Below are 22,196 nucleotides of genomic sequence, written 5' to 3' on the forward strand. Positions count from 1 at the left end.
TCATCTCCTGGAAACCCCGAGTGTCAAACGGCATCGGGTGCTGCTGGGGTTTGTAACAGCTCGAGGGGAAGTAGTGTTCCCGGAGCTTCTTGAGGTAAAACATGTCGGTTTAGGAAAGGATAGTGAAACCCATGAATCTCTTGCGTATCCCTTCTCTAATTTCAAGCATTGTCATTTAAAAAAGGTACCAAGGAGCTTTCTGCTGCCTTACTGCTGTGTGTCCTCTTGGGACCGCGGCCTGGGAGCTGCGATTGGTCTTGTCCGTGCTGCTTTTCGTTACAGTCAGTCATTAAGTCCCAATTAGAGGTACAGCTTTTTGTAGGGAGTAATGATTCAGCTAACTCTGCACTTTGTGGACATAGAAAAGGAAAAGAAACGCTTGCGATCTTGAAGCTTGGTTTTCCCCCCTTTGTTAGATGTGGTGTCTGGAGCCTATATCCAGCGGCTGGCCCCGCAGAACCTGCAGCAAGAGGAGGCTTTCTCTCCTTTTTTCATTCCCCACCCCCCCACCCCCCAAAATAAAGCAGCTAATGAGTATTTTCTATTAGTCATAATTTGACGCAGTTACGTGGGGGGTGGTTTGTTTTGGGTTTTGCTTTTTGAGGGGTTTTTATGGGCTGAGAAGGGCAGCTCCCAAGCAAGGAATGAACTGCCACATGCCAGCTAAGGCCCGCTGGCCAAGGCAGTGTGGTGGCAGTGCTGAGTGGCTCCGTGATGGAAGGCTTGGGAGTGCTGTACTGTTCTTGGCAGGCTCTGGTGGGGACGGGAAACCGGTGCCTGCACGTTGGCTGTGGTCTTCCTCGCAACCTCCGAGCAGCCACAGCACCTTGTTCCATTTTCTCCCACGGCTGAGCTACTGTATGTTATGAAATGACCCGCTTTTCTCTTTCTTGGTTCAAGCAATATATCCCATGACCTCATAACCACTGTTCCTCTTTTTCTTGCTCTTACTACAGACTAAAGAAAATCTTGCTCTGCTGCTTTGAATTCTTCCTCTTTTCCTCAGCTGCTTTGGTTCCTTCCCTGCTCGGATTCTCTCCTGCCTTGGGTCAGAGCCCTGTACATCATCTTCTGGAGCCTGGACTTCTGCCTGCTTGTCGAGAGCATGGTGAAGGAGAAGACAAAGAACTGTGCTCGTTGGAAGATGGCCAAGCCAAAGCTGTTAGAAATGGATTTTGAAACCTGCTCTTGAGTGTGCATATGTGAATGTCTTCGTGAGCGGTTGGCACAGAGACGTGGCTCTACGTGTGCCGCAAGTGCTTCTGGCAAAGAGAGCAGTTGCTGAGGAAATGAAAAGCAGCACCTTTGTCTGGGAAACCAAACTGTTGAAACAAAACATGTAATAAAGAAACAACACAAAGATGTCAGTGCTAACTGCAACGGCTCGGGGTGAATTCGGGTGTCTCCTGTGCCCCTCGAAGCCTTCAAGGGGATGGAGATCCTGGTACTTTCAGAGCACTTTTCATACTCCAACCTTCAAATTCCATGTCACTCGTGCAGCTGCCTCCTGCTTTGGCTCCCAGGGAAGACTATTTGTGTGAGCTTCAGGAGCGCTCTGCTGCTGGAAGCCAGCCCCCTCTCTACTGTTCTTAGTGTGCTGCCTGTCCCACCCTGCCAACCTGCTCTTGAGTGGATGGGGCTGAATACCTTGGCCGCCTGGCAGCTGTGGGCACTTCTCCCCAAGTGCCTTGAGCCAAATGCAAACTTGCAGCTGGGCTCTGGGACTGGCTGCAGTGCTCAGTGCTGTATGTGAGCCTGGGGGCTTTCCCTGCTGGAAGCTCCTCTCTGGCTGGGTAGCCTCCATCAGATTCAGAGCTGTGTTTTTCTTTCTAGGATGTTGTTTTCTCTCTGAAGAGTTTGACCTGCAGGCTTGTTTCTAGACTTGTTTTCCTCTGATTAAACGCTCTGCCCTCAGGCTTACTTAGGTTAAAATAGCTGGTAAGAGATCCTGTAATTAATTACCAGTAGAATATTTTGCTTGTTTTTCTCCAGATCTGCAGTCAAGGTGTTGAAATAGCACTGTGGTGAGGACAGTGCCCAGAGAAAATCAGAAGCCTTGTCCTGGATGCTGCTCTCAGTTACTCTTTCCACCGTACCCACTAGTGAGCATTATGGGGTGCCATCTTTTCTGCCAGCTTGGGCTGGTCCTTGCTGGGTTTGCAGCCATTGCCTCTCCTGGCCCTGATGGCAGGGACCCAGCCTGGGACCGCTAAGGGTTACCAAGGCTGTTACTGCCTTGGGTTGGTGTTTGAGATCCCGGGGTCTGTGAACGTGGAAGATTCTCAGCTGCTGTTTCAGTTGTTCTTGGGTATGATTTATGCAGCACTGTGGGCTTTCAGTAGTTGCTTTATAGCATTTCCACTGCTCGTTGAGGTAATAGGAAATACTTGTTAATCACTTTCAGACACCTATCTGACTGTCCAGAACACTGAGGCTTTCCTAAACAGCCTTCCATGCTTATCTTTTTTATTTCCTATTAAGTATCACATCTAGGTTGCTGTTTGAGTCCTGCTTGCTTTGGTGTCTCCCAAGCAGGTTGTCCTTTTATCCTTCAGTCTGCTGATATAAACTGCAGGCTGCTGATGCTCACTGCTGTCACCACGAGCTTTTTAGCCTGATGGTGTGTATTGGCACCGAGAGTTCCCACCTCTCCTCATGGGCAGGGTGGGCATGCAGGGTGTCCTGAGCACATCCTCCTTTTTAACTTACCAAGTGTGGGTAACTCTGATTTGGCTTTTGTTGGTTCTGGCCAAGGGCATCGATCCTCTGATAAAGGGTATGGAAGGTGTTTCCATTTGAAAAGCAACATAAGACTGCTGAAAACAGAGCGTGCGTCTTGCAGGCTGGGTGAAGAGAGGGGTGGGGGGCAGAGAGGCAAATCTAACACCCCTTTTGTCCTCCTTAGGTTCTCCCTTCCTGTCCAGCTGACCTTGCCCCATATTTTAGGGGAGTTCAACCTTGTCTAAATTCTTCTGTCCTTCAGACTTATGTGACTTGGATGTCTACCTACAGCCCATTGTCCTGCTGTTATTTCAAAAGCCCTGTTAGCAGCGTGTGTTGCTTGAACAATTGGAAGCCAGCAGAGCCCAGAGCCCACAGCATCACCCAGTACTACAGACACAGCCCTGCTGCCGCTGTCTTCCAACATCTATCATCTTGGTGATGTCTGAAGGTGATGGGAAATGGCATGTGACAGTGGGACCATCACAGCAAAGGCTCCTAGGAAAGGAGAGGTCTCTGGAAAGGTGGTGTGCCAAAAAAAATCCTTTGGTGGGAAAACTGCCCCAATCTTTGGATTGTCATGACACGTGGTATGAGCAGGCTCTTGATCTGAACATCTGAAAGAGATGCAGATGCTATTCAGATAGTTTTCATTGGCTCCATCATCTCTGTCCTCTCACCCACCTCTCTTTCACAAAGAGCTTCTCTGTGAAAAATAGGAAGCAGTGGGTGAGAAGGCCAACGAGATGATGTGGTGAACACCTTCCTTATGAGGAGAGGCTGAGGGAGCTGGGCCTCTTTAGCTTGGAGGAGACTGACGGGTGACCTTATTAATGTCTATAAATATGTAAAGGGTGAGAGTCAGGAGGATGGAGCCAGGCTCTTCTCAGTGATGGCAGCACCAGGACAAGAGGCAGTGGGTGCAAGCTGGAGCTGAGGAAGTTCCATGTGAACGTAAGGAGAAACTTTTCCACTGTGAGGGTCACGGAGCACTGAGACAGGCTGCCCAGAGAGGTTGTGGAGTCTCCTTCTCTGGAGACATTCAAACCCACCTGGACATGTTCGTGCATGATTTGGTCTGGTGATCCTGCTCTGGCAGAGGGGTTGGACTAGATGATCTTTTGAGGTCCCTTCCAACACCTGATGTTCTGGGATTCTGTGAAGTAGGTGCGCTTCTGGTACTTAGAGACAGCTACTGTGCCTGTGCTCCCCTTGGCTTAAGTGCTCTGCACTGAGCAGTGTCAGGAAAAAATTGAGAGCAGATCCTCTGCAGGGAAAGCTCTGCTTGGTGGCCTTTGGCATGCTTCTCAGCATCACCTCAACCTTTGAGGAAGTTCCAGGCTTCAGCCTCTGCTCCCTGTGCATCGTTGAATTTGGCAGCAGTTGAATGGGCCAGGGAGGGCATTAAAGAAACGGGAACTCAACACCCAGAGAGCCTGGGGCGTGCTGTGCTCCTGCCTTCGAGATAAAGGAGCACCACTGCTGGGACAGGATGCTGAGCGAGGAGCCCGAGCGGGGGCTGAGACCCCTGGCATGTGACATAGGCGGCAGTGGCAGGGCTGGGGTGCTGTGCAGGTGGGGTGCCAGCAGGAGATGTGTCCAACTGTCCTGCTGCCTCTCTCAGCTCCCAGTGCCTTGGAGGCAACTCTCTCCCTCTCTCCGTGCCCAGCACCAGCTGGCAGCCCGGAGTTCACCTCGTGGTGCGGGAGGCGGGGAGCTGAGCCCAGCCCTTTGTGTGACCCTCCCTCAAAGTGGCCGTAGGACTGGCTGGTCCTCAGCTCCCTGGGCAGTGTCCAGGTGTCGGGTGCAGACAGGAGGGCCAGGGGAGCGCAGGGGTGACGCGGCGCGAGCTGCTGGAGCTGGGTTTGCGTTGCTTTTGCGTCTTTCATGTCAGAAACCTAGAAGTAGGAGGAAGAGCCAGGCGGGTTGCCGAATCCTCTCATGCTTCAGCAAACGGCTGTGGTGAGCATCTTCAAAAAGCAGTGGAGCACAGGCAAGGCTTTGAGGACGTCTGCCTTAGTGGTGTGGTTGGAGGCAAAGCTGAGCCCTTGCTTTGGAGAAACAAGTGTGAGTGTTCAAGCATGCTGTTCTTAGACCCCAGTTTTGATGTTTAAGATCAAAGCCTGCGTTTTGGGCTTGTTTCTTTCAGCCACAGAGGTGACAAGTCACCAGCTTGCTCCTGTATTAAGCATTTCCCTTTTTAAACACCACTGCAAACACATATGCACGTCAGCATAGGTTTGTAAAATAAGAGAGCAAACTGCTGCTCGTGTGCACCTGTGAACCAGTGGGGAAATCTTATTGCCAGCACTTGGAAATCTGCAATCAGTGAGGAAGGGAAACTGAGGAATAAGGAATGGAAGCATCCCTGTGTCTCCTCATTCTGACTTTAGAATGAGCTCGTGTGTGGTGGTCCTTGCAGCATGGCCTGAGCTCTGGAGCCTTTTTGGGAAGGCAAGAGAGATTTTACCACTGTGAGTAGCACCTGTGTTTACCCCAGGCTTTAATCACAGGTTACTCAGCCAGGGTAGGTCCTGCTGCAGTGCTCAACACTGACCTGAAGAGATGATGATAGAAGCCCTTCCTCCTCTAACGTGCCTTCAGGTTAGAAGAGCACTGTAGGATTGGAGATGTATTTCCAAAGGTAAGAGGGACAGCAGAAGCTGCAGGAAGAGCCGGCTGGTGCCCCAAGGCCCTCTGTGGTGGTTCCACCTGGCCAGTGCCCCACTGAGATGTGGTGTGGGTGCAGTCAGCCCCCCAAGCTGGCTCTGCTTGGGCTCTTATTGCTGGGGAAGCTCTACAGAGGCTACAGCACCAGCAATGTCTTCCTCTTCTTGGTTAGGTGTTTTATTGCAGCAGGACAGTGCCCTGTGACACAGGGTCCGAGCAGCCAAGGAAACGCTGGGATGTGTGAGACACAGTGGTGAGTAATCTGTCCTGTGTGAAACGAAGTAGTTCCCCACCACCTATAACTGTACTTGAGACCAGCTCTTCACCCTGCTGCCGAGGAGAGCAGTGCTCAGCGCTGCCTCCCTGCTCTCGTGCAGGATGCCAAAAGCAGGTGAGGTTTTCTCATTCCCTCTGCTTGTGGTCCAGGATGCCGCAGTGGAAAAGCAGCTGCATCTGCCCGAGTGGGCAGCTGGAAAGGATGGCTGGCTGGTGGTTGCACACTAAGGTTGATTACTCAGCCCCCAGCAGCCCTCGTGTGTCTCACAAGTGCTTCACTGCCGGGTGCACCCGCTCCCCCAGCGCAGACTGGTGCCAGGCTGGTCCCACTGTGTGTGCGTGCTGCCTCGGTGTGGGAGGAGCAGGCGGGTGCCCTGAACCTGCAGCTGAGGACGGAAACTTTGGGGTTTGCTGCTGATACTTGAGGCTTTCATAGAGCTGCACCATCGGAGCTGGGTGCTCACTGCCTGAGCGATGCAGGCGTGTAAAGGCAGAGCTGGGTCTTCTCCCAGGGATCCCTCCGGGACAGCCCCGGCAGTTTTCGGTTGCCGCATGGAAGACCGTGCCAAGCACGTCCAGCCCATCCCGCTCCCGGCCATGCAGCAGAACTTGAACTACGTGTATCCCCACATCTTTTGGGTGGATGGCTGCGCCAACACGAGTACTTCCTGCCCCCCGGCACCTCCTGTCGCTCCTTTCCCACCACCAGTACCCGACCGGAGGAAAAAGCCAAGGAACAACAAGGAAAGGAGCAGCGTCTGCTTCCTGGTGATGTCCTTGCTGATCCTGCTGGCCCTCACTGGCGTGGGGCTGAGCATGTTTCAGATTTTCCACCTGGAGAAACAACTGGCTGAACTCCGGGAGGTGAGATCTGCCTGGCTGGTCACAGCGGTTCTGGGGAGGGGGGGAGACCCAATTTAAAGCTGGGTCTGAGATGCTTGGGTGGTGTGAAACTCCAAGGGACAGGCTGGAGGGAGTTAAATGTTTGGATGCAGTGTAAGTGAGGATGCCTGTTACTGTGGGGTCTGCTCTCTTGGTGGCTGATAACTCTGGATGCCTTCATGGCTGGGTGCTGCGAGGTGTTTCTCCCTGTATGTTTCTTAGCACTTTGCAGCTCCCCACAAGCAACCAGAAGTAGCCACTGTAAGAGAAAGTCCTTGGCTGCTTTAGATGATGCCCTTAAGCTCTCAGATGGATAAAACAGCTTGTCATTCCTCTTTTTTAACAGTCTGCCAGCACTGAACACATCCCTCCAGCTTTGGAGAAACTCATCGGTGAGTTGATGTACATAGAGGCGGTGCTCCTCTGTGTGTGTGTGTGTTAGCGGTGCTCCCCTGTGTGTGTGTGTTACTGGTGCTGCTCTGTGTTAGCGAGCATGAGTGTGCCCATAAAAACTCCTCTTCATTGGGAGTCGCTGCTTGGTGCTCTGAAAGTGCTGATCTCACCTGCTTGGCTGGAAAGAGCTTTATTTCAGGTGTGGGGAAGGGGTCCTGCATGCTGGAGTGCTTAGAGGTGTCAGCTGCAGGTTCCTAGGATGCTGTGCCTCCTACCTGGGGGCCTCCCAGGTGCGGTGGGGCGATGGTACGGGGGGTGATCTGCTGTAAATGGAGCTGCTGGCTGTCCTAACATTGAGCAACACCATGATGGGAAGGAGAAGGATGAAGATGAGCACCATGTGTGTTCCTCTCCTTCCTCCTTTAAGATTTCAGGAGGGTGCAGAGGTTTAGTTGCTTTGGGGGTGGGGGGTTGACTCTCCCCCCCCTCCCTCCTTGAAAGCACAGATTATTGTGTTGTAAGCTATTCTGGCACAGTCCCACTGCAGTGAAAGCCAGTCCAGAAGAGCCTGATTATCCGCAGGGTTTTTTTCTAGAAATGTCATTTCAGTGAAATTGAAACTCTTCACAAGAAGCTGCCAATCTTTCTGCACTTTGCTTAGGGAAAGCCCAAAGAGTTTCAATCTAAATAGAACAACTTAAAAATTATATCTCTAACTGCAAAACTCTCTTTTTTTCGTTCTACATCCCATGTTCATGTTGCCAGCAAGGGCATCACTTTCTGAAGACAGTCCCGTGAGAGATTTTCATCTCTCAATTTCTTTTTCTAGATCTGGAGAGATATTTTTTTCCCCTGGAGGATTTTGGTTAGTAGGAAAGTTTAATCTCTCTTCAAATTTGTTCTGATACTGAATGAAAGCAAGTTTAGCAATAGCATAATGCTCTGGAAAGGGCAGTCCTGCTTCCCATTGACTTCCATGGCGATAACTTTTGTAATCTGTTGTTTAGAAGGGGAACTGTCCCTTTAGCTGGGCACTCAGCACTCTGATCACAGGCCACGTTGGCAGAGGCTGAACACAAGTCACAACCAACCACCCTGAATTTCTTGAGGGGAATGATTAAATAAAGTCAGAGAATTAGTGTAAAGGAGAGAAGAGAGGAAAACTTAATTGGCTGGAGAAAAGAAATGGCTTCTCAAAATTGAGAGCATGATGCTCGGAAGTAGATGCTGAGAAGGGGAAAGAGGAGTGGGGTCTGAACACCAAGTTGCTGTGACCAGCCCATCTCCCTGCGTGTACCCAAGCCCTCCAGGTAAGGCAGGAGACTCTCTCAGCTAAGGTCTGCCTGGCTGGTGGGACAGTCTGCAGGATCTTCCCAGTGTCTGCTCTGCTCTAGTTGTGAGGAGGGTTGGTACCGAGCTTTTCCGGGCCCACGTTTTCTGAACTGTACAGTAGTTGATGCCTCTGTCCTCCCATCGGCATGTGGCTGCCTGGTGAGGCCGGGTTGTTCTTGTAGTACAAGTCGCTGCCATGGGTACATCTGACCCTCTTCCCCACCCTGACCCTCTGCTTGAGCTTCCTGAGCCATTTCAAGATGAAAGCTCTCCTTGCTCTTTCCCCTTACGCTTGATTGCATCTGGATCCTTTGCTCCAACTCCTCCTTTCTAACTCCTGCCCAAGCACCCCTCTGCCTCGCCATGCTGAGCCGTGATGCTTGTGCCTTGTTTTGATCTGAATCTGCCCTGTTTCAGCTTCGTGATCAGCACCTTTCTGCTCCGTAGGCCGGCTTCTCCATGGAGCACATGGCTAACATCATCCCTCTTTCCTTGCAGGGCAGAAGGAGCAGTCAAAAAAAGAAGTGAGGAAGGCAGCGCACTTAACAGGTATGTGCTGGGGGCCAGCAAGCTGTGGGAGTAGGGGATGGGGCAGACGTGGCTGGGCTGAGAGGGTGGCACGCTCATTGCTGAGGAGCCCCAGGCAGGCTTTCCTAGTTTCCATCGGTAACACCTGGGCTCTGGCAGCTAAAGCTAATCCACAGCTCGAATCTTCCACTCGGCTAGGCTTTTCAGAAAGGGCTCTGTGTTCCGCTCTGGGTTTTGGTTTGCACCCAGGATCTGCAGGGCAGAAAGCTGTGGCAAGCAGTTGGTGTGAAGGTGAGAGCTCCCACCAGCATGAGGTCAGGGTGGACTTTCCATGCGGCAGGCGAGGGCTTGGAGAACAGCTGACTTGCTGTCACGGGGTGTGATTTGATGGAGGGAAAAATACCCCCACTCAACCGCCTGCACTTACCGTGCTTTTTCCCCTTGTTTCGGCTTCCAGGAAACCCTGTCCAGCGGGACCTCCCTTTGGAGTGGGAACCCATCTCCGGCCATGCTTTCACCAGGGGTGTTCAGTATCGTGACCAGGGCCTCGTCATCAATGAGACCGGCCTGTACTTCGTGTACTCCAATGTGCTCTTCCGGGGAAGTGTCTGCAACAACCAGGTGCTCACCCACGTAGTCTACAAGAAAAGCCCGGCCTCGCCAGGCAGCCACGTGCTGATGGAGGACAAAAGCATCAACTACTGTACAAATCCCAAAACATGGGCCCGGAAAAGCTACCTGGGGGCTTTATTTAAGCTCAGGAAGATGGACAGTTTGCATGTCAATGTCTCCAAGAGCGCTCTGGTTAATTTTGAGGAATCCAAGACATTCTTCGGCTTACTTGAGCTTTAAATGAGGCAGCTGGAATGTGGCCAGCAGTCCCACACTAGGATGCACGAAGGGCAAGTGCTGCTGGAGCAGCAGTGGCCAAGCCAGGGTCTTGCATCAGGAAGTCCCCAAGAAACCTTGTTTTGGTCTTCAGCATGAGAGGGCTCAAGTAACTCGTAGGGGCTTGAGAGCTGATCTCTTGGAAGCAGTGGGGCTGTACTCTGTCCACAGAGAATTACATGCTTTCCGCTGTCTGAAAAAATGACAAACTCAAAACATAGTGTGCTGAAGACCCTGTTGAAACTCACTACCTGCTACCTGAGAAGATGCTGGTGCCAGTGGCCCTGTGTGGTGTCATGACCCTGTTGAGCTTGGGCCAGCAGGCATGTGGGGCCAGCCCGTGGGCGTTGAGGAGGCCCCTCAAGCCAGAGCTGTGGGTCCCTGGTGCTGTGCTGTGCCATGCCATGCCACGCTGCAAGCAATGTTGTGGGAAGTAGGAGTTCAAAGACCTCAACTGCCCGCCCCATGCCATCAATGGCCCTGCCTGGGCACCATGATGGCTGCACAACAGGCACCTCCTTGCTAGCTGGCTCATTGCATGTGTTTATGCTCATTTTGCATTATCAACTGTTCCCATTCTAGAAAATGTTCTCCACCCACCCTTTATTTAACTCACCCTGACTGCCATGCAAGGAATGTGCCAGAAGCAGTGGTGTCCTGAAAGGGGTCCCACCCCTGAGGAAGAAATCATGCCTGTGCCCGGGTGCTGGGACTAGTGGGGGAGGGCATGTGCTCTGCTGACAGGACCTGACCAACACAGTGGTGGAGGACAGTGGGGCCTGAGATGAAAGCAGCCTCTTCAAGCCCCTTCCCCCTGTTTTGATACATCACAGCTCCCCATGGAGATCTGGTCCTGCCACCCCCTGCACAGTGCAGGTGGGGATGTGCTGGCTGTCATCAACAGCATGATTTTAGCTGGCTCTCTTGTTGTGGGATAGTCTCTCCCAAACAAAACAGATGGCAAATAAAGGTTTATTTTTCTAGTAAACATCCCTGTCCTCTCTTGATTTGGGGCAGCAGGCTCCTGCAATGGCCAAAGCCCTGCAGGCCTCTGATCGGGGGTCAGCACTCTGCATGACAGAAATCTGGGAGCCTCATCCACTTCATGGCCCTGTCTTGGAGCTCTGGGGCTTCAGCACCAAAATATCAGGATTTGGAGCCCAGGGAGGTGTGGTGTGTGCAGCACAGACCAGGCAGCGGGAACTGATCTCAAAGAGGCTTGAGCGGTGCCAGATGCTTGTTGCTGAGCAGAAGCGCTGCCATCCCCAAAGGCACCACGCTCCTCCATGTGTCCTCTGGCCCCAGCAGCCCATCCCATTGGGCAGTCCCAAGGGCAAGGAGAGGAAGTGGCATTTCAGTGTTCAAAAAACCACATGCAGCTGGACCCTGTTTGCTCGCTGGCATCTGGCCCGTGGAGCTCTTCCCTTGCAAGTGTTAACCCCGGGGCTGTGTGCCCTGCTGCCACAGCAGCAGCAGCACATGAGGGAAGGCTGCAGCTGTGGTGCAGCACTACCTCTGCCTGTGGTCCAGCTGCCTTCTCGGAGCTCTGCTGTTACTCTCAGCCATCAGTGGCTCTGTGGCAGCACTTGTTTCCTTTTCCCCGGTGCTGTGCTCCGCCCGGCGGTGTGTGGCCTGTGGTTTGCTGCTGCTGCTTCAGGGAAACCAGGCCCTTCAAACTCAGGAGTGGACCGGCTAGTGCTGCGGTCAGCGTGAGGCCTCTCCTCTCACCTCTGCTCGCAGGGCTCTTGCTGCACTCGGGTATTTCCACCGCATCCATCTCGAGGTGGAAAATTCCTCAAAATGTCAAAGTTTAGGGACGTTTTTGCTTGACTGATGCTTTGTCACTGTCTCCACTGCCTGCTGGGAGCAGAGCAGCGGACCACGTAGCTTAGGGATGGAGGTGCTGGATGCAGACCTGACCAGGAAAGGCTGGAAGTTGCTCTTCTCTTCCAACTGCAGGTTGTGCTGCATTGCTTCCCCAATGCCCAGGCACTGAAGAGAGGGTATCTCTGTGTATGCATGCCTGCAGGCTTGCAGCTAGATCTGCAGCACAGCAAGCTGAGCCCATCACACGCTTCCTTTCTTTATGGTGAGCAGCTTGGAGAGTGAGACAGGGCAGTTGGTGCCTGGACAAAACCCACGCTGAGGTTGCTCTCTCTGCCAGTGCTGTACTGGTGAAGGGCTGGAAATCTCCCAAAGGTTCTGGTAAGTCAGCACCCAGTAACTCATCTAGACTGTGAACGTAGTCAGCTCTGGGGCAGGATGTGGCAGGGAGGGAGGCAAGGATCTGTTACTCTCTATCTGAAGAGCAAAAGGCAGTGCAGACCTGCGCCTTTTGGAGATGCTGGTGCAGTGGGATGGGGGGTCATGTTATAAATAGTGCTAGGATCTGAGGAGGATGGAGCTGGCTCATCCTTGCTGGGCAAGGTGCTGCTAGGCTTGCTCCCAAGTCAGAGAGCAGCTGTGACTGTGTTGAGGCAGTGGCACAGCTGCCGGTAAGACGTGTGCATGTGCTTTGTGATCCCCTTCTCAATATTTTGCTAAACTGCCCAGGAAAAGAAAAAACTGATTCGTGGTTCTGATTTAAGATTCAAAGGAAGGTCATGGCAGGACTGTGCAGTTTCCAACCACACAGCCAGTTCCCAGGCTGCTTGTACCGTGATGGCATTAGTCACCTGTTTGATCAGCTAACTCATGAGCTGTTCATCCAGTGACATACTTGCTTGTTGTTAGCACTAGATACTTAATGCTGACTTTATTACTAGCTCTGGAGCTGAATTTAAAATTATTAAATAACAAACTTCAAATTATCGATACTTATTTTGATACTTATTATCAAGCATCTTGCCCTTTCCCCTGGGAGGAAAGGATACTCAGTAGGATAGGAAAGTATATCCCAGCTCCTTTGTTAGGGCTAGTCAGTGTGATGCTTGTGGGATATTTTGTCTTGAGGAAAATAAATGACTCTTCCTTCCTGCAAGTAGTTCTTCTGGATTCTGATGGTCTGAGCGGAGCACCTCGCTCCTGATGGAGCAGCTCAGGCTATGTATGGGGGGGTACCCCTGGGTTTGGGCACTGCTCAAGGGGCTCTGGAGATACTGTCCTCTGTGGAGAACCTGATCCATGAGAAGCAACAAGCCCAGATCATCCCCCTGACAGGAGGTTTCTGGTCAGCTACTGCTGCCATGGGGGGGTCTTTCCATCCTCTCTTCATAGGCACATGTGTGCTTTCCTACACCATCCAGCATGAGCTCAGTGAGCTGCTTGACAGAAATACAGACTCATTTGTGGTCGATGGGTATCACATGCTGCGATCTATTTACCTACCCTGGGGAGGAAAGGGGAAGGCAGCACGCTGGTGTCTTAAAAACCTTGGGTGGGTTCGGTGCGTACAGTAACCGAGGTAGGAGAAGGGACAGGCCTGTATGGGTAGGGTCATTGCTGCTTCAACAGTGCAGTGGGAGAAAAGGGATGCTCAGAGAGGGAGGATAAGCAGAGTGAGGCAGGGCTGCTGCGCAGCGGGTGCTGCTTCTCACAGCTCGATGGAGGTGGGGTGGTTGGCAAACAGCCCCACCAGCACCCGCTGCAGCTCTTGCTTTCCCCAGTGAAGAAACCGCTGTCGGGAAGGAAGGGAGAAATATCCCCTGGGCATCTATGGCCAGCATCCCTCGCATCAATGGTGTGTATTACATCCACCTGTCCTGACTCTTCACCAGCCCGTGGCTGCTTCTGGCAGGGACCTCCCAGCTCAGTAGTTGTTGGCTGGAGCTGTCGCTGCTGAGACGTGTTATGTGCAACTGCTGCTGTAGCCCTCCCAGGGAGCAGAGCGTGGGTAAGAAGGGAAGAACTGAGATGTCTGACGCCACTCAAATTCTGTGAGTTCAGACAGCAACCTTCTATATGATCTGACAAGTTCCATTGTTCCTTTGGTTGGTGTTTTTCTGGGGGGTTGATTATTTTTTAGTTGGTTGTTTTGGGGTTTTTTTGCTTATTCATTTACCTGAAGACAGCCTTGGGCTTTCTAAGTTTCTGTTACAATGTCTTGTTGGGGTTATTGCTTCCAGCCCATGGAGCTGTAAAGGATCTGCCAAGCTTTTACCAGGCGGGTAAAGAGCATTGTGTAGTGGTTAGAGCATTACAGAAAAGGGAAGGGAGGGTTAGGGTTAGGGTTCAATATCTGTATTTTTCTAGTACTCTGACATGTGGGTATGTATTACATCATGGTTACAAAAGTGTAATTATAGGCATGACTAAGTGACTGAGGTTTAACACAGAGAGGGGAGCTGTTCTGATGCAAGATGAGGGAAGTTGCATGAGAATTTTGTGTTGATTTTTATTTAACAAAAGAAAGAAAAAAAAGAAGAAGAAAGCATCACAACTTGTTGCTGATTCATCTCTCGAGGTAACAGAGGGAGTCAAATATTCCGTTTGCTGCACAAGGCCGAGCTCTGGCAGAGGAGATGTGAGACTGCAGGAGGGTGCTGGCAGCATCTGCAGCAGCGTCTTCCCACAGAGGTGTGAAGAGGTGCCCAGTTCCCTGGCCCCTGCCCGTGGTGTGACCAGTGGTGCTGCTTTAGCATCCCATCAGCGAGCAGTGGTTTGGTTATTCCCCCTGGCAGCACACCAGTGCTAATGCAAACAGGTACAATAGACTTTTTGTTGTGAAGACTCATGATTTCTTTGTAAATAAGCTGCAAAGAGACAAAAAGCTTCAGGAGAAATAACAATGTCCAGGGTGTTTCCTCCGCCTGTCTCGCCATTCCTCAGCGTGCTCTGTGTGACATAGACCTCCGTGCAGAAGCAGCTTCTCCACTGACAAACCATCCTAGAGATATTGCACCTCTCTTTTGGGTTCCTCCCTACCCCTATATTCTACAACCAGTTTCCTTCAACAGATGAAAACATCTCTTTGCCCTGTTGCCTTTTATCACTGGGGATTGCTCTGGTTGCCATGTCAGGAGTGAAATCCTGCTGGTCAGGTAATTCCTGTGTGTGTTCAGCTTGGAAACCTGTGCTGGCTGAGTGGGTAGCTGGCCTTTCAAGCCATCTTAATGACTGTTGAAACCAGGCTGCATGCTCTCCTGAGCCCTGTGCTGGGGACATGCATTTCTCCTGGAGTTGCTTTTGAGGTCTATGTTAACACAGAGGCAAAAGATTTCAGATAAAAGGCACTGAGGAGGAACATTGTCCTCTCCAAAGTGAAACAGCCTACCAGCTAGCAGCTCATGCTGGAGGTGTGATGGATGTGAAATTCCCGAAGCAGGCTGCAATATGTTTATGGCTGGTGCAATTCCCCACTGTCAAGGGGTCAACCAAAATGCTGGTAAAAGCTGCTCAAAGTCAGGATGGGCTCTGTAGGACATGCTGAACGAGTGGCTCACTCCTGTCCTCGTTATCTGTGCTTCCTGTTAAGGTCTCCGCACGGAGAACAGGTATCTAAGACATCAGAAACAATCTAGCAAGAAGAGGGCATGTCATTTGATCTAATTCAGGGCACGTCATTTGATCTAATTCCCTGCTTGGTTTCAGCAGAGCAGGGCCGGACCCGGGACAAAGTCAGCATGTTCAGTCAATGAATCCCCCTGCTTCCCTTGGTTGAGCGAGTGCGGCCTGGCTGGCTGGTGTTTGCCTCAGCAGCAGCAGCCAGTGCGGCATTGCGGCCTCGGTGATGGGCCTTGCTGCTGTGCTCTGGTACTGGTACCGGTACCGCGCATCCCAGCCGCGGAGCGGTCCAGCCAGGCTGCGTGCAGCTCTGCCTGCATGCTGCTTTGCTCCTGGGAGTTAATTTAAGGCTTGGATGTGGCAGCGAGTAACTGCGGTGTAGCCATCCGCTGCCTATTAGCAGAGCTGTGGCCAGAGCAAGCATCAACCGGCTGCCAGCGCCTTTGAAGTCTGGGGGTGGAGGGGTGTTTCTGTCTCCTGCGTGAACTGCGTTTGCTTGTTTTTCTGAGGTGTCGGGGACTCCAGCCTGGAGCTCTGCAAGGGCTCTGCCACCCTGGGGCGTGTGCCTGCAGTGAGGGCAGGGAGCCACAGTTTGGAAGGTTTGCTGGACTGGAAGGTGTGAGTCAGGCAAGGCTGTTGAAGGAGAGGACAGTAATTTCTCCATTCAGCTCACACCACCCTTCAGTACTATCTTCCTACCCTCAAAGCGTTTATTTGATCATCATACGCACATTTTGCTCTGCATGGGGGGGGTTCAGTGGCAAGACGTGGTGGGATCCCTCTGGGCATCCACACAGTCGCTGCATCGAGCACCCGCCCAGTCACAGAACAAAGATATCTCAGCCCTGGCTCGACTGTCTGTTCAGTGTTACAAGAGACGTGCCAGTGCTCTGCACTTGGGCTTGAGATATGTGACTTTCATTTTGACACTGACGTAACTTGCTGCTGGTCCTTGTTCCCAGAGTGTATGCAGGGCAGATAAGATACAGAGATGGGACCCCAGTGTGGGATAAAAGCCTGAGGGAGCCTACCCCCAGTGCCACTCCCAACGTGTATCAGCACAGCGACGACCAGTGGCATCAAGCCTGCTAAGAAGGCCATGGAAAAACATGCCACAGAGCACCCCCCTTCCTCTTCTGCTATGAAATGTCATTAGAAAGGCTTCTGGGTGCAGATCGTAGCAGAAGGCATCCTGTGGGTCTCATAATTTCTGTGGGGTTTGTAATTTCTCCTTCGCTAGCTTATCAGGTAGGCTGAGGAGAGAAACAGAAGGCTTGAGAGAACCTGACAATGGGCTTGGGACCTTGAGCTGAGGGGCAGGGTCAAGCCTGTCCTGGCAGGGAACAGGACAACAACAGCACCTGTCCCTGCTGGCACCAGGATCCTTCCCAAAGGCCACGGGCATCACGAGCCTCCACGTGCCTCCACCCTAGCCTTGAAAGCTCTAACCACCACTCCAGCCACAATTGTCCCCTTGTTCCCCTCCTCCCTGCCATCCTTTGTCTTCACACAGGCAAAATAAAAGTCCAGCCTTGCTGCTTGGAGGGAGCTGGAAGATACACTGCAGGGATGAAGTGAGAGAACATGGGGACATGGCAGCAGCCTTCAAGGCTGCCATGCTCAAGGCTGTAGTTTGGGACTGTTGGGGCTGAATGCCAAGCCTATGAAAGCCGTACAACCACTGGATTCTGTGAGAGGGGGGGCGGGAAAAATCCTAAATCTGGCACTTGGTAGCAGTGCTTTCATTTCTCCGTGCTTCAGCTCGCTGCCTGTAAGTCACACTTAGCACCTGACTTTATAGGACACCAAGAAGAAATGCTTGCTAATTTCTCCGCAGCGCTCACGGTGGGGTTATGACCGGCATCAAGACGACGTAAGGAAATGTGGTGAGCATCCCCGCTCCACCAGCCTTCAGCCAGGGTGAATCATCACGCCGAGCACTCAGGAGAGAGAGAATAAGTTTATGTGAATGAGAACCCTGGAGAAAAGAAACCAGCGTTTATTGTCTCATATCATTGACTCTCCAGGAACCTCGCTTAGACAGCAAACGTTGCTTCTCTGTACAGCCTCCCTGGGAAGCCTGACCTCTTACCCGTGAACAAACTGTGCTCCTTTTCTTTCTTGCAACTGTCTTCTAGTGACACATACCTTTCAAAAGTCTGGTACCACTGCTTGAACGTTTTGCTTCTGCTCTCAGGGTGTGAAAACCATTGAACTGTCTGTTAGCAGCTTACTTCATATCGCTGGCTTGGAAGTTGGGTCGGTCTGTAGCTGCTTTTCCTCCTCTCACTCTTGACTTCTATTTCCTCTGTGAAAAAAGATTAAAAAAACCCCGACCAAGCACGCTGCCCCCCATAGCCCTACTTTTAAAAAGTGCTGTTTCCTGTGGTCTTGAAGAGCACACTGAACACAGAAATGTGAACCTGAAGTACCTTTGTGCTCTCTTGCTCAGCAGGTAGGCGAAGAAGCTCCATCCTGACTTCCAGTAACCCCCCTGCCTTGTGCAGAGTCACCCATTTTAAACTTGCCAGGTGAATCCTCCACACACCTCTGAATGACTGAAATTTAAACAGTACTTTGTACTTGTGGTGGGTTGACTCTGACCTGCTGCTCGTTCCCCTTTCTCAACAGGACAGGGGAGAAAATAAGATGGGAAAGCTCCTGGTTGAGATGAAGACAGAGAATGACAGAATCGTAGGGGTTGGAAGGGACCTCCAGAGCTCCAGTCCAACCCCCCTGCCAAAGCAGGTTCCCTAGGACAGGTCACACAGAGAGGTATCCAGGCAGGTTTTGAGTATCTCCAGAGAAGGAGACTCCACACCACCCTGGGACATCGCTTACCCATTAGTACCTTGATTTGAGGAAGGTGCCAATTGAAAGAGATTTGGAAAGTGAGAAACAAAGAAAAACCGAGGCTTTTTGGTTGGTTGTAAAAGCAACACAGCCTTGGGTTGCCTTACGGCCCCATCTCCCCAGAGACACCTCATGGGGAGCTGTGTCCATAGCTCAAACTTGAGTTCTCCTGTAAACCAAGACTAAACAGGGCAGTGCTGCATAATTCAAGGAATAGAAACCTGTGTTGAGCTGTGAATTCCTTCAACAAACAATACGCCCTGAGTGCCAATCAAGCCACTATTCAGCTGCCTGGCAGTAAGATAAAGGCAAGCCAAAAGGGCCCCCTTTGTCTTTAACAGGCCCATACAATACAAAGAGATGCAACGGTTAGGGCATAAGATAAGGGGGAACACTGCTAACGACACACATGGAGGTATTGTCCACTCTTGGCATAGTCCTGCCCATTGGAAAGTAGATCAAAGAAATAAAACAAAAAAAAATATCCCTTGGATTGGGTCTGAGAAGGGGCAGAGCCCCTGCCAGGTGAAGAGCTGGGCCAGGATGCTGACCGAGGTCATGCACGCAGAACCCTGGCCCGGAGAGGGGTAAGTGAATACCTGGTGTGCTTTAAGCCTGTAGCCCTGGGTGACTGACTCACACACGCATAGGATTTAGTTGTGGTGGTGAGTTCCATGCATCTGCTGTGGATCTAATGCTGAGTGTGGTGAATCGCCAGTGGGCTGTGGCAGTGGGTGAGGTGACCCTGCTGCAGGCGGCAACTCCGTGTCCCGTGACTCTCTCCTGTGGTTGTGATAAGTGCAGTTGTTCCTCTAACCTGCAGTTGTATCCATGAAACCCGCAGTAGTGACATACTGAATCTGCACGTGGGTTATTATTATTATTAAACCCCCTGCTGCCAGGTGTCTTTGTGTCACAGGCCCCAGGCAGTGTTTTCCCACACAGCCTTTGCTGGCAGCTGAAATCTCTCGCTGTGGTTTCCACTCTGCCGTGTTGTTCTTTGCTCTTGGTTGCTTGTTTGTTTTTTTAGTGCCTTTCCCAGGTGACATGATTCTTACTCTTATCTGGCTTGATGATTTAGATGTTTCTTGTCAGCATTTACTGCACTTTGATGTACAGAGGCATCACGGGATGTGTGTGTGCAGGGGTTACCAAGGTCCTCCCAGAAATCTGTGAGGATTCACATTTGTCACATTATCCTTTTCTTGTTTTTCTTGCCCCATTTTTCGTGGGGAAGTGATGTCAGGTGGTGTGGAAAGCTAACTCAGCTCACCTGTGATGACTGCTTGGGGAGGTTAACTCTGGGCTGGCCAGAACCAGGACATAGATTAAAAAATAGCTTAAATCACGAGCGTTGGCAGGGAACTGTTTGCCACCTTACCATGGTCCCTAAGGCTGATTCAGCATCTTTAAAGGCAGGTTCTCTGATGCAGCTTGTAAGGCATCCAGCTCTGTGTCCAGGCAGGGGAGGATACAGGACTGATGGTGGGGCTGGAGAAAATGATGGGGTATGTAGCTGTTGTTGTCTCAAAGCATCCTCACTTGGCAGAGCAGCGTGGCATCATGACTGTGCTGTGATACTTCCTAAGCAGCCTGCAGACACCAAAGCTCACAGGTGATTCATGAACATTTGCATTCTGCAAATGACTCTTCTTCTGGGACGGGTGAATCATCTGGTGGTGGTGAGGGCTCTGTGAGGGGAAAAGGCCCTTCTTTCCATAAAGGGTGGTGGGGTCTTCCCCAGCTCAGGTGCACTGCCACAATGGCCAATGCTAAGCTGAAGACCACCTGGAAACTCCTTCCACCCCATGGTTGAGCAAGATGCATGCCCAGTCCTGCAGTGGTGCTCATTCCCTGTGACCAGGTGAAGGTTTGGGATGGTGCTGATGGGGTACAGTGGTGCCACCTGGCACCTGCTTGCTGGGCTCCCCCCAGGTTGCTGCAGGTTGGTGTATTGCCCTCTCTGGAGAGGTCCCATGTCTTCTGCAGGGCCATGGTGCCCTCCCTGCCAGGTGGGAGGTGATGCTCAAACGTTTCCATGATGCTTAGCGGTCGTGTGGTCAGGAAGTACTGATGATCTAAGCTGTGAGGAGCCCTTCTTCCCTGAGATTGTTGGGTTTAGCCCTGGGTGGGTTGCGGGTCTCTGGGGAGGCTGAGCAGGGATAGCACTAGTGTCTGGCTTGCCATGTGTTTGTCTTAACCGCAGTAGTGAGAGTTGTCCTGCGGCTGGGAAACAAGTCCAAGTGAGCCAGGGACTTGGAGTGGGAACTAGAGAGAGGGTGGACACACATCAGCCCCCCCCCTGCCCCACTTGTTAGCCCTGTGGGGCACAGGAGGCTGGACAGGGGCTCACCAGGAACCCCTTCCCACCATCTTATTCCATGGCTCAACGCCAGGTCCTGGCTCAGCCTCAAGCTAGAACTCATCCCTCCTCTGTGTAGTCTCTCTGATACTCTCACAGGGAAAGTCTGGCTGCCCGGGAGGAGGAGGAGATGGTGTGCAGGAGGGGCTGAACAGCTCCTCCCTGTTCCAGACACCTTTGGGGTGACGGGCTTGTTCCACCCGTAGGTGCCCACTGTGGGCCCATGACGCCTCTCTGCCACCTGGAAGGGAACATAACAGTAGTGGTCATGATAAACAGCTTGGGGTTTATTAGAGCGGCAGATACAAACAGAAGATGTTTCCTCTAGTTCGTGTAAACACAGCTACAGGAAACTGAGCTACCTTGGGCAGGAAGCAGAGGTTACTGAGGACAGGGACAGGACTGCCAGCGGGGTTTTGCACGCTCCTGGCAGCAGTCTTGATCCACTGCTGGACCATTTCACACCATCTGTGCTTTCTGATGGGGTGTCAGGAGCCTCAGAGGGCTTTAGTGAGGGGAAGCAGAGATGTCAGGCCTGTAGCCCAAGACGCAGTCTGCTTTGTGGTGCATCCTGCACCTACCAGGCAATTTGGGCACAATTTAAATGGACACCCTGCTTTATACAGGCAAATTTATGGACTTCAGGATGCAGATACCAACTGTGACTGCATCAAAGCGGGTTTGGGCAAAACCATACCTGGATTGCTTTGAGAATGTGGTGTGGGCAGCTGAGTTCAGAGTAATCCTAAAAGTTAAATCCTTAGGGGGCTCAAAAGAAGATTAAGATCCAAATAACCATCCGGCTAAGCCCAGAGCAGTCAGAGGTGGCTATTGCCAGCATCGTGTTATTGAGACTATTCAGCCACAAGAATGTTACTCCCAGCTGCATGGCAGAGCTTTAGGCAGACAAGGTAGGATTAAAGTACTTTGAGACTGGAGCTTTCCCAGTTCATTTGAAGGTTTGCCACGTAGGTCTGCTGGGACCAGTGTGGGCTGACTGTGATATGAAGTATCAAATTGAAAGTTTTATGCTGGCTCATTAGCAAAGTGCCCAGCATCGATGTGAAAGCAAAGGGCCTGGGTGCACAGAAGCAGCATCCTTTGATAATTTGTTACTGGGTATAGTTTGCAGCCTTCCATTGCTCTTCCTCTGTCTTTGGTAACCTGTGTAACCAAGACAACCTTACCAGGAGATGGGTCACTCGTCTTTGATGCTGAAATGGAGAAAAATGTCCTGAAAAAGTCAAGCTTTTGTAACGAAACTGCCCTGGGCTTGGAAAAGATTCTATGATTTCAGTAAGCAGGACTTGCTGTGAGAAGTGGAAAGAAGTGGGAGGAGACATCGAGTCCCTCAGTAATAAATTGTCCAGTGGTTTCTGACCTGGTTTAAGGGCTTGTATCAAAGAGTCTGGAAGAGCTGTGAGAAAACCTGTTGTAACTTTCAATCCTCGGAAGAGAGAGAAATCCCAGAGACTGGGAACATGCCAGTGGCAGAAGGTTTAATAGCAGCCAAGAGCAACATCACCCCTGATGATGGGACTAGACCCTTGGAAACTCTTCAGGGTCCAGTCCCAGCCCAGTCAGTGGGAAGAGCTGAAGCTGTCCCTGTAGTTCGGCTCATAGGTGTTACATATTTTGTTGCTTGCAGGCTTGGCTTTCAAGTGCTTTTGATTTCAACCTGGGTCTGCAGTGCTTAGGGGTCCTGGACTGTTCCTTCAGTTGCAGCAAAAGATAGCTAAAAGCAGTTTAAATTCTGCAGAGAGCCTCCAGATTATTGATGTGACCCATTAAATTCCCCTTGCAAAAATGAGGGGATGGGCAAGTTAACAGAGAATGGGGAGGAGGGGGC

The 22,196-nt window shown here is 51.6% G+C and overlaps 1 protein-coding gene and 1 long non-coding RNA gene across 4 annotated transcripts in view; both read left to right on the forward strand.

Moving 5' to 3' along the window:
- Positions 1-6,141: 6,141 nt before the first annotated feature.
- FASLG (Fas ligand) lies at positions 6,142-9,654 on the forward strand (the record flags this gene model as incomplete). The annotated part of the gene is made up of 4 exons (XM_084266223.1): positions 6,142-6,531; positions 6,896-6,941; positions 8,773-8,823; positions 9,260-9,654. 4 exons carry the CDS (start codon positions 6,142-6,144, stop codon positions 9,652-9,654), a joined length of 882 nt encoding a protein of 293 aa, XP_084122349.1.
- A 3,827-nt stretch (positions 9,655-13,481) lies between these two features.
- LOC311193175 overlaps positions 13,482-22,196 on the forward strand; it is a 156,421-nt gene continuing 147,706 nt past the window's right edge. For all 3 annotated transcript variants that reach the window (XR_014617374.1, XR_014617375.1, XR_014617376.1), the window contains exons 1-2: positions 13,482-13,565; positions 14,093-14,332. This is a non-coding gene — a long non-coding RNA (uncharacterized lncRNA). The remainder of the gene's footprint in view (positions 13,566-14,092; positions 14,333-22,196) is intronic.

The sequence above is a fragment of the Gallinula chloropus genome (genome assembly GCF_964237585.1).
Source record: "Gallinula chloropus genome assembly, chromosome: 6".
Lineage (NCBI taxonomy): Eukaryota > Metazoa > Chordata > Aves > Gruiformes > Rallidae > Gallinula > Gallinula chloropus.